Source organism: Mirounga angustirostris, unplaced genomic scaffold (assembly GCF_029215605.1).
Source record: "Mirounga angustirostris isolate CCGP_5_RB_7025 unplaced genomic scaffold, mMirAng1.0.hap1 SCAF_16, whole genome shotgun sequence".
Lineage (NCBI taxonomy): Eukaryota > Metazoa > Chordata > Mammalia > Carnivora > Phocidae > Mirounga > Mirounga angustirostris.
In genome coordinates, this window is record NW_026991724.1 from 30,303,303 (window position 1) to 30,320,394 (window position 17,092).

A 17,092-nucleotide genomic window follows, 5' to 3' on the forward strand; every position below is an offset into this window, starting at 1 on the left:
GACAGGAAAAGAGGGGACTTCTTGCCTGGCTGTCAGGTGGTGTCACAGAGGGAAGTGCTGTTTCAGGGGGTCTGGGAGGAATGAGGATGTGTGTCTGTGTGACCTGGCAGAGGGCACTTTAGATGGGTTGTCTGTTTGTCTGGAGTGTGGTGTGACTCAGAGACAGAAGGTGGGAGACAATGCTGGTTCACCAGGAAGAGGAGGTGACCGGGGAGAAGGTGACGAGGTACCAGAATATGGGCCGCACAAGCCTGTCGTCTGGGAAGGTAAGTATTGGTAAGGCGCTTTTGGCCTTGGTATGTAACCTCCTGGAGCAGATCCGGAAGGAATGTGAATGCCAAACTAACAATAACAACAATGTGCATGTACAGAGGACTTACTGTGTACATCTGACTCAATAATCCCATGTGGTAGGTAACAACATTAGCTCCAGCCTCAGCTAAGAAAGCGGAGGTCCCACTGCTTCAACGCCTTGCCAAGAGCACCCCCAGGGCCAGTAAGTGGTGGAGCGGGGGCCATGAACTCAGACCTACGTGGGTCTCAAATTCTCATACGTACAAGAAATGCCGCAGGAGCTGGTTTAAAAACACGAATTCCAAGGCGCCTGGGTGGCTCAGTCAGTTAAGCGTCTGCCTTCGCCTCAGGTCATGATCCCAGGATCCTGGGATTGAGCCCCGCATTGGGCTCCCTGCTTATTGGGGAGCCTGCTTCTCCCTCTCCCTCTGCCCCTACTCGAGCTCTCTCTTTCTCTCTCAAATAAATAAATAAAATCTCAAAAAAACCCCAACAAACCCACAAATTCCATTCCCAGGGGCCAGAGATGGAATAATTTGAGCAACAAGACTAGGCAGTACTGGATTATAACCCAGAGTATAAAATAAAACCCATGAGTCCACACTATTATTTAAAAAAAAAAAAATGAGAAATGAATAAATGGGAGAAAAGAGCTAAATCACCTGTGCAGAAGAATTCCAAATAAAGGATGTAGATACACTGCCCCGAAGAAGGGACAACAGGACTCCCCAGTCCCTCAAGCATGTGCTGCAGGTAATGACTGCCTTCCAAGAGAAGGGTATGGAATGGGATGGGATGGGGGGAAACAGAGTAATGTGATGGTGGAGATCCCTGACAAACGCTACCTTAGTCAGGTGATCGAGCTCAGGGTCAACAGTGCTAGGTCGTGCTGACATCAGGGGTGCTTGCTAAGATGTGACAAAAATGGCACTTTACCTCTGTGGCCTTCCTCTCCAAAACCCACAGCCCCAGTCCCACCCTGAGAAAAGTACCAGGCAGATTCCACCAGAGGGGTATTCTACAACGTACCTGACCAGTACTCCTCAAAAGTGGGGAGGAGGGCGCCTGGGTGGCTCAGTTGGTTAAGCGACTGCCTTCGGCTCAGGTCATGATCCTGGAGTCCCTGGATCGAGTCCCGCATCGGGCTCCCTGCTCGGCAGGGAGCCTGCTTCTCCCTCTGACCCTCCCCCCTCTCGTGTGCTCTCTGTCTCTCTCATTCTGTCTCAAATAAATAAATAAAATCTTAAAAAAAAAAAAATAAAATAAAAATTAAAAAAAATTAAAAAAAAAAAAAGTGGGAAGGTCATTCAAGACAAGGAACCAGCAGGAACCTAAGATGATGTGACAACGAAATGTGATACCGGATACTGGCGGAGGTCTTGGAATCGAGAAAGGACAGGAGGTAAACACTAAGAAAATCTGTCTGAATAAACCATGGATTTTGATTACTAAGAATGTATTAATATTGGTTTGTTGATTGTAACAAATGTACCATAGCACATTTGTTCATTTTAATAATAGCAGAAACTGGGTGTGGGGCATATGGGAACTCTCTGGACTATCATCTCGATTTTTCTGTACATCTAAACTGGTCTAAAAAAGTCTATTAAAAAATTGGGGCGCCTGGGTGGCTCAGTTGGTTAAGCACCTGCTTTTGGCTCAGGTCATGATCCCAGAGTCCTGGGATGGAGCCCGCTTCTCCCTCTCCTCCCCTCCTGTGCTCCCTCTCTCAAATAAATAAATAAAAATCTAAAAAAAAAAAAAAAAAAAAAAATCCCCAGCCTGACCCTCAGAAGCTGTGGCCCTGTTTGTGCCTTTGCACAAGTGTATTAGAGTTGTGAATGAAGCAGGCCCCCCTCCCCCTCCCTGCCTGTTGACTGACTTAAGAGAAGACGCAGATATAGTGATATCTTCAGGGGTGGGGAAATAGTTCACACCAAGGATACTGTATGCCTCTCCTCCATCAGACTCCCCGAGGCTAGGGATGGCGCCTCTCTCATCAGACTGGCAGCCTTCCTGGTATGAGAACTGGATCTCCCCTCTCAGACTGGGCAGTCCAGCAGCCCCTGAGGGCAGGGCCCGCTTTTCCTCTGGAGGATCTCAAGAAGGCTTCCCGCAGTGGCCCCCAGGTGCCACGGATTCTCCGTGTGCATTTTGTCTCCCTTTTAGGGAAGTCAAGTTTCTTCAGACGGGTGGGACGAGAGGCCCTGGACAAAACGTACATTTCTTTTTTGTTTTTTAAAAGATTTTATTTATTTATTTGTCAAAGAGAGAGAGAGAGAGTGCAAGTGAGAGAGCACAAGCAGAGGGAGTGGCAGGCAGAGGGAGAGGGAGAAGCAGGTTCCTCGCCGAGCAGGGAGCCTGATTCCGGACTCGATCCCAGGACCACGGGACCGACCACGACCCGAGCCAGAGGCAGACGTTTAACAGACTGAGCCACCCAGGCGTCCCAAAACACACATTTCTCAAAGCTGGCAAAAAGTCAGCTTGCTCTAAAATAATACGTCTCCCAACACTAAGAGAAGCATAATCAATGCTCGTGACAGCAAACTCAATGATCTCTTGGGTTTGGTGCCCTAGCTGCCTCTTCAGGACCCGGCTAGTCGCAGGCAGAACAGAGCTCAGCAACCCAGAAAACCGCTTCTCAGTTGCAAGAAGTTATTACTGGAAGGTATACAGCAAGTCACCCCCAAATGCAGGGAGAGTATCATCAGCGGAATCCACACACAGTATCTGTAATTACTGATCTGCCGAAGTTCTTAAGACAGGACAGGATGTGCCTCTGGACAAAGCAGGAAGAGCAAGGCCTGGAAATCAAATCAAGACTTGACAATGAGAAGAAAAAAAAAAAAAAAGGCCAATTGTATTAACATAAGCCGAAGGAATATTAGGTAGACGGAGATGGTGAAGGGTGAGGAGCTCAGCAAAAATGATACGAAAGAGAAGTCTCTGAGAGTCTATCTTATCTCCCATTGCCCAGAGCAGTGGGATTTCTGGAAACTCTTGAGCATTACAGGCAGCTCAGACGGCTGGCCAGGGCCTCCTGGAATACCCACTTGATAAGGATCATTTTTAAAAATATCTTATTTATTTATTTGAGAGAGAGAGGGAGAGAGATCACGAGCAGGGGGGGAAGGGTAGAGGGAGAAGCAGGGAGCCTGATACAGGACTCGATCCCAGAACCCTGGGATCTGACCTGAGCTGAAGGCAGACGCTTAACAGCCTGAGCCACCCAGGCGCCTTCCTGATAAGGATCTTAAGGTTGGTCCAGGGAGCGGTAGGAAGGCAAAGATTTGGTCACTGATTTTAGTCACGTCTACCACGAGCACAGGGATGAGGACTAAGGCGGCAGAGGTGCCGCCATGGACCTTTGTATCCTCCAGAGAATACAAGTATCTCAGGCTATCCTGGCTATTAAAATCATTCATCCTGCTTACCTCTTCTTGGTCCTGTGAATACCAACCTCCTAACTAGAATTTGGCTTCCCATGCGGGCTTCCCTACCGATGAAAGAATGTGCTGACAGGCTGACATAAACTTTTCAGGCTGCCTCAGTGCCTGTGCCATTGTGATTTAATATACTTGTGGTCTGGCTTCCCTACCAGGCTCCTGTGAATTTGGTTAGTCTGTCCCTTTCAGCCTGATTAGCTCCATGTGCACCAAGGAAGCCCCATATCAGGCCTGCAAAAAATGAGCATGACCAGCGTCCAGCCGCCTCGTCTCCCCCCCTCCCCCCGAGTGATGCTGGCCCTGGGGGGCTTTCTCTGAGTGACAATCTCCCTCTGGACATCATTATCTAGCTGCTCTTTGCCTCATCAATCACCCCAACCACAGCCATCCACCCTGAGCCCAGAATGAGCTGCAAGGGCCCTAAAAAAAAAAAAGGTACAGCAACAAAAACAACATCATAGGTTCTATGGGATACACAGGAATAAGGAAGAAAGGGGCTCTTTGCTTGGGGGAAGATGCCGAGAACACACGATAGAGTAGAAGCAGAAGGAACTGGCAATGTTTAATCTAGAACAGGGAAGATCCGGGAGGGCCAGCCAGGTTCCCCGTCATCAAATATCTGAAGGACTGTAGGGATGAAAAGGGGACAGATTTGTTCCCTGAGGCTCCAGAAGAAAGTATGACAACCAAGGGGTGGCAGATTCAGGGAGACAGATTTCAGCTGGATGAGAAAGAGGAACCTCTTATGGCAGGCTTCCTCCACCATCAGTAAGCCAAATAATATCTTCACTCTTTTTTTCTTTTTTCTTTTGTCAAGTTTGTGAGAAGCAGTGTCATCCTGCCATTAAGAACACAAAACTGTGGGCGGCCTGGGTGGCTCAGTCGGTGAAGCATCTGCTTTATGGCTCAGGTTGTGATCCCAGAGTCCTGGGATCCAGTCCTGCATCCTTGGGGCTCCCTGCTCAGCAGGAGGCCTGCTTCTCCCTCTCCCTCTGCCCCTCCCCCCAGCTCATCTTCAAGGGCTCTCTCTCTCTCTCAAATAAATAAAATCTTTTTTTAAAAAAAGAACATAAACTGTGGAGCAGGACAATCTGGGTTTACTTTCCAGTTCTGTCACTTACTGGCTATATAACTTTGGGCAAGTTACTTAACTTCCCTATGCTTGTTTTCTCAGCTAATAATAGTACCTACGTCAAGTAGGACTTAACCCATGCAACTGTGGTGAGGAGTAATTAAATTATGCCTGGCAGGGGCTTTGAATAACGTCAAGCACGTACTAAGTGCTCAGTAAGTGGCAACTATCATTTTTATCATATTTTTCTCTAAGTAGACACATTATGTAAATGTATTTTATTTTATTATTTTTTAAAGATTTTTTTATTTATTTGAGAGAGAAAGAGAGCACGAGTGGGGGGAGGGGCAGAGGGAAAGGGAGAAGCAGGCTCCCGGCTGAGCAGGGAGCCCCATGCTGGGCTCTGGGCTCGATCCCAGGACCCCAGGATCATGACCTGAGCCGAAGGCAGATGCTTAACCAACTGAGCCACCCAGGCGCCCCGTTAATGTATTTTAAAGAAAACACTTTATATTACTACTGTGAATGTGGAGCCAGAAACACTTGCCATGTATAGGTGGAAACTGTAAAAATAAACACAACAATGTTCTTAAATTTTAGCTGACCACTCTTGCCCATTCAATGCCCTGAATTGGAGGACTGCTGTCTTTTCCATAAAAACAGGGAGACAAGCTAGCCTGGTACTTCACTAAGACCTCTTTTGTTGACTATAGTCAGAAGAGAGTCTGGCAAGTTCCAGGAAGTACAAGGCCAGGGCGCCTGGAGCTCCTAGACTGGGGAGAGAGAGCAGCAGGGCAGGATCAAAGAGGCAGTTTACAAAGGGAATACCTATCCTAGTCTGAGACTTCATGTCCTTTAGCTCCGTGACTCCATTCCACACCAAATCATCTCACAAGGCCCCCAGGGGTATGCAGCACACACTTAAAAAACTCAAATCAGAGGGTGCTTGGGTGGCTCAGTTGGTTGGGCGACTGCCTTTGGCTCAGGTCGTGATCCTGGGGTCCCGGGATTGAGTCCCACATTGGGCTCCCTGCTCAGCGGGGAGTCTGCTTCTCCCTCTGACCCTCCCCCATCTCATGCTCTCTCCCTCTCTCATTCTCTCTCAAATAAATAAATAAAATCTTAAAAAAAAATAACCCAAATCAGAAACACTTTGTAGGGCACCCATGCTCGTCAGCGCCCCCCGGAGGCCGCCTGTGGACCATTTCCAGTTGCACCCGCCACCTCTTCTTCTCACCCGAAGGCATTTTCTGGCTGGGGTGATGTGGACCTCAGAGAGAGTGCAGAAGTGGGGAGGCCTTGAGGAGGGAGGGAAATACCCCAGCTTCCTTGCCTCTTCACGGTACACACAATCTCTCCAAGGGTTCCCCAGTAAGACTGAGCCATTGCCCTGGTGCTAACTCGCTTACCAACACGTCCTTCATCGGTTTTCCTCCCTTCCCAGGGTCTACCTCACTCTCACCTCGGCTCTCTGGGATCACTTCACCAGTAAAGTCTGACACCCAAATCCTTGCCTCATGATCTGGGTTTGGGGAAACCCCAACTATGGTATAGTTCAAACTTCTAGCAACGGAATGAGTTCCATTTTATTGGGGGAGCTCAAATAGCTGAGAACAGTCGACGGAGATTCATGGGTCAGGTAAAGATTTAGCTAGATGGACATTTAGTATTTTTTTTTTTAAAAGATTTTATTTATTTATTTGAGAGAGAGAGAGCACATGAGAGGGGGGAGGGTCAGAGGGAGAAGCAGACTCCCTGCCGAGCAGGGAGCCCGATGTGGGACTCGATCCCGGGACTCCAGGATCATGACCTGAGCCGAAGGCAGTCGCTTAACCAACTGAGCCACCCAGGCGCCCGGACATTTGGTATTCTTACGACCCTTAGGTCTCAGGATTCCAGATAAAGAGTTGGCAAACTATAGCCCATGGGCCACAGCCCACCGACCCACTGCCTGTTTTTGTGCAACTATGAGCTAAGAATGGTTTTTATCTTTTTAAATTTTTTTAAAAAAGATTTTATTTATTGATTTGAGAAAGCGAGAAAGTGTACAAGCAGGGGGAGTGGCAGAGGGAGAGGGAGAAGCAGACTCCCCACTGAGCAAGGAGCCCGATGCGGGGCTCGATCCCAGGACCCCAGGTGACCTGAGCTGTAAAGCAGACACCTAACCAGCGCCCCCACATTTTTAAATGGCTTTAAAAAAATCAAAAGAAGAATAACATTTTGTGACACATTAAAGTCACATGAAATCCAAATTTCAGTGTCCATAAATAAAGTTTTATTGGAACACACTCCTTTCCATACCTTCTAAGGCTGCTTTTCCTCTACAACCACAGAAGCGAGAAGATGCCAACTGAAACCATATGGCCCACAAAGCTCAAAATATTTCCTATCTGGCCCTTTGCAGAAAAAGGTTTGCTGACCCCTGCTTAAGATCATTGTCCTGTAGCGACAAGAGGCAGATTGAGACCTGGCTGCCCTGCGGATAGGGAGACCCAATGCCAGACCTAGTATTTTGGGGGTAGTTTAGATCAGACCTTCACATTTCCTTTTTCTACATCTTTGTGCCCACCCTCACTACTCTTTCTGCCCCTGCAGGCAACTGGGACTCTGTCACTGAGGCATTAATGGTTTTATAGCAGGAATATTTTAATTTTTTTTTTAAAGATTTTATTTATTTATTTGGCAGAGAGAGACAGTGAGAGATGGAACACAAGCAGGGGGAGTGGGAGAGGGAGAAGCAGGCTTCCTGCTGAGCAGGGAGCCCGATGTGGGGCTCGATCCCAGGACCCTGGGATCATGACCTGAGCCGAAGGCAGACGCTTAACGACTGAGCCACCCAGACGCCCCAGGAATATTTTTATTTTTAAAGGGCATGAGGACTTTTCTCCTCCACACTCTGCGCACTGTCCCAAGTAGTTTCATCCATGCTTGATGGCTTCTGCATCCACTTAGTTACTGATTCCTCCACAGGCCAAACCAAATCTCCAGCCCAGGACTAGGTCCTAAGATCTCTGATCAATACTCAAATGTCTGTTCAGCATTAGATTAAGAGGGAGGTACTAGAGGTCGGTTTTGCTGCTTACCAGCTGTGTAACTTTGGATAAGGTATTTAACCACATAGGGCATCGATTTCATCATCTGTGAGAGGGGGAAACCATCCTGACCAGCCTGCCAGGATTACTGTGCTAATCGGATGAAATGAGACCTGCCCACAAAACACACAGTGCCACCTGGCTCCAGCCTCTGTCTCCAGCATATTATTATTATTATTGCACTTCTGCTCTTTTTGCCCACCACACTCCCTGCACACTGGCTCTCCTGGAGTTTCCTGACCTTACCAAGCCCTTGGTGACCTCCGGGCATTTGCACATGCTACTTTTTCTGCCTGAAACACTTCTTCCTCCTCCCACCCATGCCGTGCCTGGCCGCTTCTAACCTTTCTGACACCCAATCTAAGGCAGGTCCCTTCCTTATGCCTCTCCACCTTGATTCTTTCATTGCATGTGCAGTAAAGTCTAACTGCAGTCAAGTCTCACTATTCACAGCAGCTATGTTCTATAAAGTTGCCATGAATATGGAGTTAGCAAATACTGAACCATTGCTCCTAGGGGAAAAACCTAAAGTTAGGTTTCTGGGAGCCTCTGGTCATATTTTCATCGACAGATCAACACCTAACCCTGTATTATGTGTGTTTCTGTTTAAAGACCCCTAACTTCATATACATTGTCGATTCAGTCATATTGAACTCACAGCCAAAACCATTACAACTCATGCCTGAACACAGCTTATCAAATACATATTTTCTCTGTAAGGCACATCACAACCTTCTCATGCTTAGGAGCACTAGACAGCACTTGAACATGATGCTTGGGGGCGATCTTAAACAGAAATCACCAACCAAAAAAAGCGCACAAAAATGCAGCAAACATGGCATGAAACAGACCACAAAAAGGACACTCGTTTACTGTATGAGAGCTAACACCAGAAGGCAGAGTGTTGCCTTGTGTTGACCTCAGCTGGAAACGTGCATGTTGGGCAGCTCCAATTTTCGGCCACTCTGCCCATGTCCACGCATGACCACACAAGCGCTGTGGATATCGATTTTAGGGTTACACATGCATTCTAGCGAGTTGGAGAATTTGCGACCACAGAATCTGCAAAAAGTGAGGATCCACTCTACTTGTTCTCATTTCTCTCATTCACCGGAGTGTGAATTCACTGCGAGCCAGTTTACCTCTGGCTTACTCACCGTTTTATGTCTAGCATCTGGGAAACCGCCTGGTACATAGTAGGCTCTTAATAACGACTAGATCGTGAATGAACGAATGAGTCAGTTTGGTGAAAGAGCTGTGTTGGCAGCAATGACAGCCGTTGTTAATGGAAAATGCATCACGAGCTGCCTTGTGCTAAGTGTTTTCGCTACATTCCCTCAATGAGGGAAACAGCAGATTACTTCTGCACATGGGCCCTAGCGTCAGATTGCCCAGAATCTGCTTCTTGTTAATTACATAACCCTGAGCATGTTCCTTGACCTGAGGCCCAGCTTCTTCTACCCATGTGGGGTAATTATAGGACTATCTTGTGGGCCATGATGGAGGAGTCAAAATTGACAATGCACAGAAAGCACTTAGCACAGGTAGACGCTCAGGCAACATGACCTTTAATTGTTAATAATTCCCACAACAACTCTGAGAGGTTTATACCCTCAAACCCATTTTGCAGATGGGGAAACTGAGGCCACACGTGGTTCCATGAATTCTTGAACTAGCTCCGGGGACTCCAAGCCCATGCTGGTAACCACTTTGCTTGTTATGTAAATACATGGGATCATTTTTATTACTTACAGGGGCGCTTACTCTGCCTCTTCAGCTACATTTACCAAAACGATGAGGGCAGCTCCAGAGTCTTCTCTCCCATTCCACATCAGTGTCTTTCTGTTCCCTGCCCACTTCTGAGTTTAACGCTTTCAGAACCAGCCCTATTGGAGGGGAGGTGTTGGCTTGTTATCTTGGGTTTGACAGCTCAAAGGCAGAGATATTTCCTGCTTCAAAAGCAGGAAGGAGGAGGAGGACAGGCGGGGGTGGGGGTGGGGGGTGAGAGAAGAAGAATCAGCATTCGGGGCTTACATCTCCAACCTTACACCAAGGGTCCTCAAACTTAGCTGCTAATTGCAATCCCCTGGGAAGCTTTTAAATATCCAAATGCCCAGGTCCCAACCCAGACCACTTATATTTGAGTCTGGGGGTGGGGTGGGGTGGGGTGGGGTATCCCCCAAGAGATCCCAACGTGCAGCCAAGTTTGAGAATGCTTCTCTGGATCTTACCGGCACTCGGCTGCAAAGGGGTAGTCGCTCTGGGTACCAGTAACTCTTTTCTCCTTTTCGGACTTGCCGTTCGGGGAATCCGGGCACGCTTTCCGGAGGCACAGGCTAGTGGAGGACGGCTGCGTGCCAGCGACCTGCTGGTTCTGCTCTGCCCCTAGGCCCAGCTTGGAGACTGCAGGGCTCCGGGTCCCCTCAGGCAACAACACGTGCGGCCGCTCCGACTTCTCCGGATCCGCGCGTGCACCGCGCGCGGGGCTCGGCGGCCGCCGCGCTGCCCAGCCCGACCGCAGAGGCTCGAGGGAAACGCCCGAGGCTCAGGAATCCTACCTTGGCTGCCGCCGCTGCCCTCCAGTCCCCGGAATCCTGGGGCTCAGGTTCGCTCGGCCGCCGGGCTCCGCCGTGGCTTTCGCCGGCGCCGGAGAGGCGCCCACTAGAGCGCAGGCGCCACCTAGCGGGCGCGCGGGGGCGGCGCGGGGGCCGCGGCCGGGAGGTGGGAGCGAGCGCGGCCGCGGGCGGAAATGCAGCCGGCCTTCCCACGTGGGCGGCTGGCCAGCGCGCCTGCGAACCCCGGGCGCCGACCCCCGCCGCCCCGCACCACCTTCCCTCCGCAGAGGGCGCCGGGACCCGACCTTGCTGAACTTCCTCTCGGGGGCAGCGAGGGCCAGCCAGGCCCTGGCTCCTGGCCTGGGAGCCATCCTGGGATTTTCCTGGCTGCGCTCAGAGATCTGTCTTTTCAGCCGACGGCTTTTAGTGCGTCCCAGTTTGGCACAGCCTCTTTCTGAAATAATCTGGGAGCATCCGAAGATGCAAGGGACTGGGTTTCTCTCAAGCCCAGGGAGGCCTTTCCGTTCCCACCAACCCTTTCTTCTTTTTACCCCCCCTCACCCCCTTGCCCTCCTTCCTACCTTGTTCCCTCCCCTCTCTTTGGCTGAGGTTTATTAGACACCCCCCCCCCCCCCCAGTCTGTGTCAGACCCTGTGTGGAGTTGGGAGACACAGTCAGGTCCCTTAGGAGTTGGCAAACCGGGTCATCTTTCTCAGCCCGGCTGCCGATGGCTTTTTTTTTTTGGTTGGGGCTTTCCTGGTGCTTCAGGACATCTAACCTCCCCTGACCCCCTGACACTAAATGCCAGTAGCCACCCCTTAACCCCTGGGGGGTTGGGGAGGCTGGGAAAGGGAGGGGGGCAAAATAGAACTGCCCTAGGCTGAGCACCTGTTAGCTGATAATTAAGCAATGTCCAGGGGAGTCCCACTATCAGGCTTTTTTTTGGTGGTTGTTTTTAAATTCTTTTTTTTTTTTAGATTTTACTTATTTGAGAGAGAGAGACAGATAGTGAGAGAGAGCACAAGTGGGGAGGAGAGGTGATAGGGGAGCAGGGAGCCCGATAGGGGACTCGATTCCAGGATCCCGGGATCATGACCCAAGCCGAAGGCAGATGCTTAACGGACTGAGCCACCCAGGTGCCCCAGGCTTTTGAGAGTAGTGGGGACCCTAAGCTGCCTCCCTTTCCTGAGGCTTCCAGTATTTATTATTTTTTTATGAAGACATGCCAAAACAGGGTTACAAAGATGGTGGACAAGTTAAAGTGTTTACATTTCATTTATTTCTTCCCCCCAGCAAACGTTAACTGAGCATCTACTATGTGCCAGACACCTTTCCACAAAGGAGGGATACAACAACGGGCAGAACACCCCAAAATCTCTGTCCTCATTGAATTCACATTTAATGTCACAAATTAACACTTTCAGCACACACAAAAATTCAGGGCGATGGAATGGAGCTCCTCACAGGATAAGTACAGGACTTACCATACAAAAAGTCAATGTATGGGGCACCCAAGGCAGAGTGGCCTGGTGATGGATACAAGTGTTGCAAGGCTGTATGGGAAATGCTTTCTTATCCTGGCCATTTCTCTGACCTGTGTGAGTGCCTACTTCATCTTTGGCCTCTCTGTACTGATAGAATGTGGTCCAAGTGACCTTCAGGGGCAGAGGAAGAGAAGGAGGAGATATCACCTGGAAGGGCAAGGGGTGGTGTGTGTGTGTGTGTGTGTGTGACTGATAGAACCCGGCCCCAGCTTACACATGACAGGCTGGTGCTCTGGTGAAGGTGAATGGGTCAGAGAAGTGCTGACAGGGACATTTTCCATTCTTTCACTTTAAAGTGTCTCTGAGTCATTTCCAGATCGTTCTTGCCCCAGTCCTTGCAAGAGCTCCCTCCCCCTCATTCCACTGTGCCCCAGAGCATGCCTGGGCAAAGTCCTAGATCACTACCTCTGGGATTCTGACGTCAGGTATCACCTGATGAGGTTAAGGGTTTTTCTAAGGACTTTCCCTCTGAGTTCTCCTGCTGTTTTTCTCCTTCCACGAATCACAGTGTTTCAGAAACTGCACTTATCAACGGGTCCGTTTTCTCAGTGGGTTCTCCATCGGGGGTCTCCGTGAGGGACAGCACAGTGTTTGACAGGTAGAAGTAGCGTCCATAATAATCAGAAGTATTATTATTGGTGATGGCTTAGGCGCTAAGAATTTCAGATCGACTGTTGATTTGAAACCTCACAATATTCCTGTGAAGTAGGCACTATTGGGTTTCCCATTTTATAGATGAAGAAACTGACACTCGTGATGTAAGTTGCCCTCGGTGGATGAGAGCCAATGGTGTGTCTGGGATTTCGGTTTGGATTGCCCAACTGCAGAATATTTACCTTCGAGGACTTCACTACTGTCTGTTAAGCACCTACCATGTGCTGGACACTGTGTTTTAGATATGGGACAGGATAGACAAAGGATTCTCATTTTTCTCCCTCTTGTCCTCTTGTTCTATCCACGCTTTCCTTCAAAGGGAGAATTTTGTTTTATTTTGTGTTTTAAATAATTTCGAAGTTATGTTATGAGATGCAACCTATTTTTAGTAGGAAAGGGCATATGTATCTTCCTGAGTGATGTTCCTTAAAGAGGGTGAGAATCCAAAAGGGAAGAACCCACACATGGGGGTAGTGGGGGCATGGGCAGGGTGTCGTCAAGACCCTGGCAAAGGAGGGTTAGAGAAGGAAGGAGCCAGGAATGCTAAAGAGACCAAAGACACTTGGTCTTGGCAGGCTGGCCCCGTGGACTGAATGGCAATTTGACTTTGGGGGGTCGCAATGTGTCTATGATTGGCAGGAGTAAGTCTGGTCACTTTCTGGTGCCTGCAAAGCCTGCCAGATGTTATGAAGTACAATGGCAAAAATATATGTACTATCTCTTTGGTTTCCCAAAGTCCAGGACACTAAGAGTCAGAAATGGTAAGCAACTAGCTGAAGGTCACACAGCATGTACACCGTGGAGTTAGTATTCAATCCCAGGTTCCTTTCATGCTGAAATCAGTGCTTCTAACCATGACCATTAGCCTCCTTTTCATAAGTGAAAGTGAATTGAACCGAACTTCTCGGGAGGGATTTGCATTTCTTCATTTTGGCCATGATGTCCTTTCCCTCCTTCTGCCGGCTAATATTCTGCTCATCCTTCTAGGTCTAGCTCAAGGAAGCCCTCCCCTATTCTCTCTTTCCAGTGTAACCTTTTCCCTGTTTAAAAGTGCTTACCTCATAGTTTAATTCCCTGTGAAGATATTGCCTCCCCTAACAGATTCATTGCCCCTAGAGAGCAGCATCCACATTGGTTGTGCTAGATTGTCTGTTTGCCTTTCCACATCCACTCTCTGTTGTTCTCCACCTTGCTCTTAGTTCTGGGAGGCTGACCTAGATGGGCAGGACCAAAGGCTTCTATGCCCACTGGCTTCAATTTGCATTTGGCCAGTGAGAACCCTGGGACAGACCAGAGGGAGGGAGGAGAATAGGTTGGTTATGTCTCCAGCTCCCTTTCTGCAGGGTGCCTTGGGCTGGCCACTCTCCTGACCTATAATCATAGCTATAAGGTGATGCTCTGTATTCAGCCCTCTCTGCCTCCATGTCTAGGCCTCCTTAAGTGCCATTCACTAAGGTTCTAGAAACTGCACCATGCCCAAAATGGAACTTTGTAGCATGTAGCTGGGTAAACAGCTGTTGAGCTAAATTAGGGGCAGGTGTATTTGTTTGTTTGCTTGAGTGAGTGAGTGAGTGAGAAGCAGCAGAAAAAGGATTTAAATGATCTTGAAAACTAGGGCCAGATGGCAAATAAGCCCCTAGGTTCCTGGCAAACAGTTTTTATTTATTTTTTTGTTCGAATGATCTTTAAAACAATTTTTAAAAATTCTTCCTCACTTAGTATACAGTAAATTTGACTTCTTAAAATGTTGGTGTATGAAGCTGTGAAGTTTAACACAGGTACAGATTTGGGTAACTCCCGCCGCAATTCGTATACAGAACAGTTCCAGGGTGCCCGGGTGGGTCTCAGTCAGTTGGGCTTCCAACTCTCGCTCTCAGTTCAGGGCTTGATCTCAGGGTCGTGAGTTCGAGCCCCACGCTGGGCTCCATCCATGCAGGGCATGGAGCCTACTTTAAAAAAAATAATTAAAAAAAAAAAGAAAAAGAAGAGAATACAGAATAGTTCTACCACCCTCAAAACTCCCCCAAACTGTAACTTTGTAGTGATACCACAGCTATTTTCCATCCCTACATTTTTGTCTTTTTGGGAATATCATATAAAGGGATTCAAACAGTAGGGTAACCTTTTGAGACTGGCTTCTTTCACCCCACATAATGTCTTTGAAATTCATTTAAACTATTACATGCAGGGGCGCCTGGGTGGTTCAGTCATTGAGCATCTGCCTTCAGCTCAGGTCAGGATCCCAGAGTCCTGGGATCGAGCCCCGCATCGGGCTCCCTGCTCAGCGAGGAGCCTACTTCTCCCTCTCCCACTCCCCCTGCTTGTGTTCCCTCTCTCGCTGTCTCTCTCTCTGTCAAATAAATAAATAAAATCTAAAAAAAAACCACCCAAAACTATTACATGCAGCAATAGTTTATTCCTGTTTATGACTGAGTAGTATTCCATTGTACGAACATACCAATTTATTTACCCATTTGGGTTGTTTCCAGTTTTTGATTATTAATAGAACTGCTCTCAATGTCCACATACAAGTTTTCATGTGAACACAGGTCTTCATTTCCCTCGGGTACTGTTATGGACTGAATGTGTCCCCCACCCCCCAATTCATATATTGAAGTCCCAATCCCTAATGTGACTGTTTTGGAGATAGTGGTTTTATGGAAGTAATAAAGGTTAAATGAGGTCATAAGGGTGGGGCCCAAATCTTAATGAACTGGTGTCCTTATAAGAAGAGAAAGGGACAGCAGGGCATCTTCTCTTTGTGAACATGGAGGAGAGGCCACACACATGAGGATGCAGCAAGAGGGGGGTCCTCTGAAAGCCAGGAAGGGATCTCTCACCAGAAGCCAAATCTGCCAGCACCTTGATCGTGGACTTAGAGTCTCCAGAACGGTGAGAAAATGTCTATTGCTTAAGCCACCCCATTTGTGGTCTTTTGTTATGGCAGCCTGAGCAGATTAATACAACTAAATTTTCTACAGTAAGTGTACGTTTAGTTTTATAAGAAATGGTCGAACTGATTTCCTCAGTGGCTGGACCATTTTGCATTCTGAGAGTTCCGGTCTCTCTGCAACCTTGTCGAAATAGGGTACTGTCGGGAGTTATTTTGTTGATATTGATATTTTTTTATGTGCTATGTTTTGTAGGTAGTAATAGCTGAAGAAGCAGTTTGAAGCTGAAAATATCTTGGAAGTATCCTTCTGAGGTCCCGTCCATCTTTGGGATCATCTGTACCCCATTTCTCTTATCTTTCTTCTGGCCTCATTCTATCCCAAGGGCAATGTCCCCTAGGCAGAGCCAGCTAGTGATCTGGCACATTACAGTCCTCATTAGAGGTGAACCCATGCCTGAGAATGTTCAGGAAGAGGGTAGGTGCCTGCAGGGCTGGCCTCAGGAGCCCTGTGCATCATTTAAAGTTCTGCTGTCACCACCTTGAAATTTTTTTTTTTTTAAGATTTTATTTTTATTTATTTGTCAGAGAGAGAGAAAGCACAAGCGGGGGCAGGGTGGGGGGTGGGCAGCAGGCAGAGGGAGAAGCAGGCTCCCTGCTGATTAAGGATCCCAATGCGGGGCTCAATCCCAACACCTTGCGATCATGACCTGAGCCGAAGGCAGACGCTTAACTGACTGAGCGACCCAGGAATCCCACCATCTTGAAATTCTTAATAATTTTTTGAACAAGGGATCCACATTTTAATTTTGCACTGGGCCTCCACAAATTATGTAACCTGTCCTGGGTGTAGGAGGTCACAGGCTGGGTAAGGCTTCTCAGCAGTTGAGTTAGCAAAAGGCCCTCATCCGCTCCTACGGACCACAACTATAACCTAACCCAAGCACAACCTCAGGGTAACACCTGGCTCCTGGGTGCTCCTGTGGCCTGTCTCTTGTGCTGAGCTGGGTTAAGCATGATTAATTTGGAGGCTTCACAAGAGGATTGTTGCCCTAGGATCCCAGTATCCAAATGAGGATTTGCCTTAATTAGGGCCTCTTAATTGGAAGGCAAAGGGGAGCTCCCGCTTCCACCCTGACACCCCCAAAGTACTTTTGTACTTTGGCTTTTATATGGAGAGATAAATCAAACATCGTAATGCCTTCTAATTGTCTCTCTGCCAGCCTCGTTGGCAAGAAGCTCATTCAAAGGAAGGTGATTTATGGGGAGTTTTACTACATTTAAGCAGATCACTGAATGCCCAGGTCCAGGAGGATGAATGGTATTAACCAGAGGCACTGGGGGAGGGTGGAGGGTGGGAGGAAGCAGGGAGTGGGGAGGTTGCAGAGCTGGCTGCTAAGCAGGCGCATGACCTCAGGCAACTGACCTAATCACTCTGGACTCAATGATTTCAACTCTAAAGTGAAATTAATAATACTTCCCCGTAGGACAATTTGATTGTAAGGAGTCAACAAGAAGACTCTGTAACTTGTCTGAGGCTGG

The 17,092-nt window shown here is 48.3% G+C and overlaps 2 protein-coding genes across 4 annotated transcripts in view; one reads left to right on the top strand and one right to left on the bottom strand.

Moving 5' to 3' along the window:
• The window catches only part of CHD9 (chromodomain helicase DNA binding protein 9), a 222,601-nt gene extending 212,037 nt beyond the window's left edge, over positions 1-10,564 (bottom strand). Inside the window, exons 1-2 of one of the 3 annotated variants that reach the window (XM_064580402.1) lie at positions 10,139-10,439; positions 9,660-9,793 (exon numbers count right to left, since the gene is read on the bottom strand). The gene's annotated coding sequence lies outside the window, so the exon portion shown is untranslated. Of the gene's footprint in view, positions 1-9,659; positions 9,794-10,138; positions 10,440-10,465 lie in introns of those variants that run through there. The other 2 variants (XM_045891120.3, XM_045891118.3) reach the window with 2 other exon arrangements.
• LOC135362876 (uncharacterized) lies at positions 180-11,082 on the top strand. The gene is made up of 2 exons (XM_064581590.1): positions 180-266; positions 10,163-11,082. The coding sequence occupies exons 1-2, from the start codon at positions 180-182 to the stop codon at positions 11,078-11,080; spliced, it is 1,005 nt and encodes a 334-aa protein (XP_064437660.1). The 3' UTR covers positions 11,081-11,082.
• Positions 11,083-17,092: the final 6,010 nt, after the last annotated feature.

Excerpts from the sequence above, each read along its gene's own strand:
- LOC135362876 (XM_064581590.1), top strand. The coding sequence starts at position 180 with ATGCTGGTTCACCAGGAAGAGGAGGTGACCGGGGAGAAGGTGACGAGG. Across the intron at positions 267-10,162 it reads CAAGCCTGTCGTCTGGGAAG|TCGCTCTGGGTACCAGTAAC; the intron begins GTAAGTATTGGT and ends GCAAAGGGGTAG.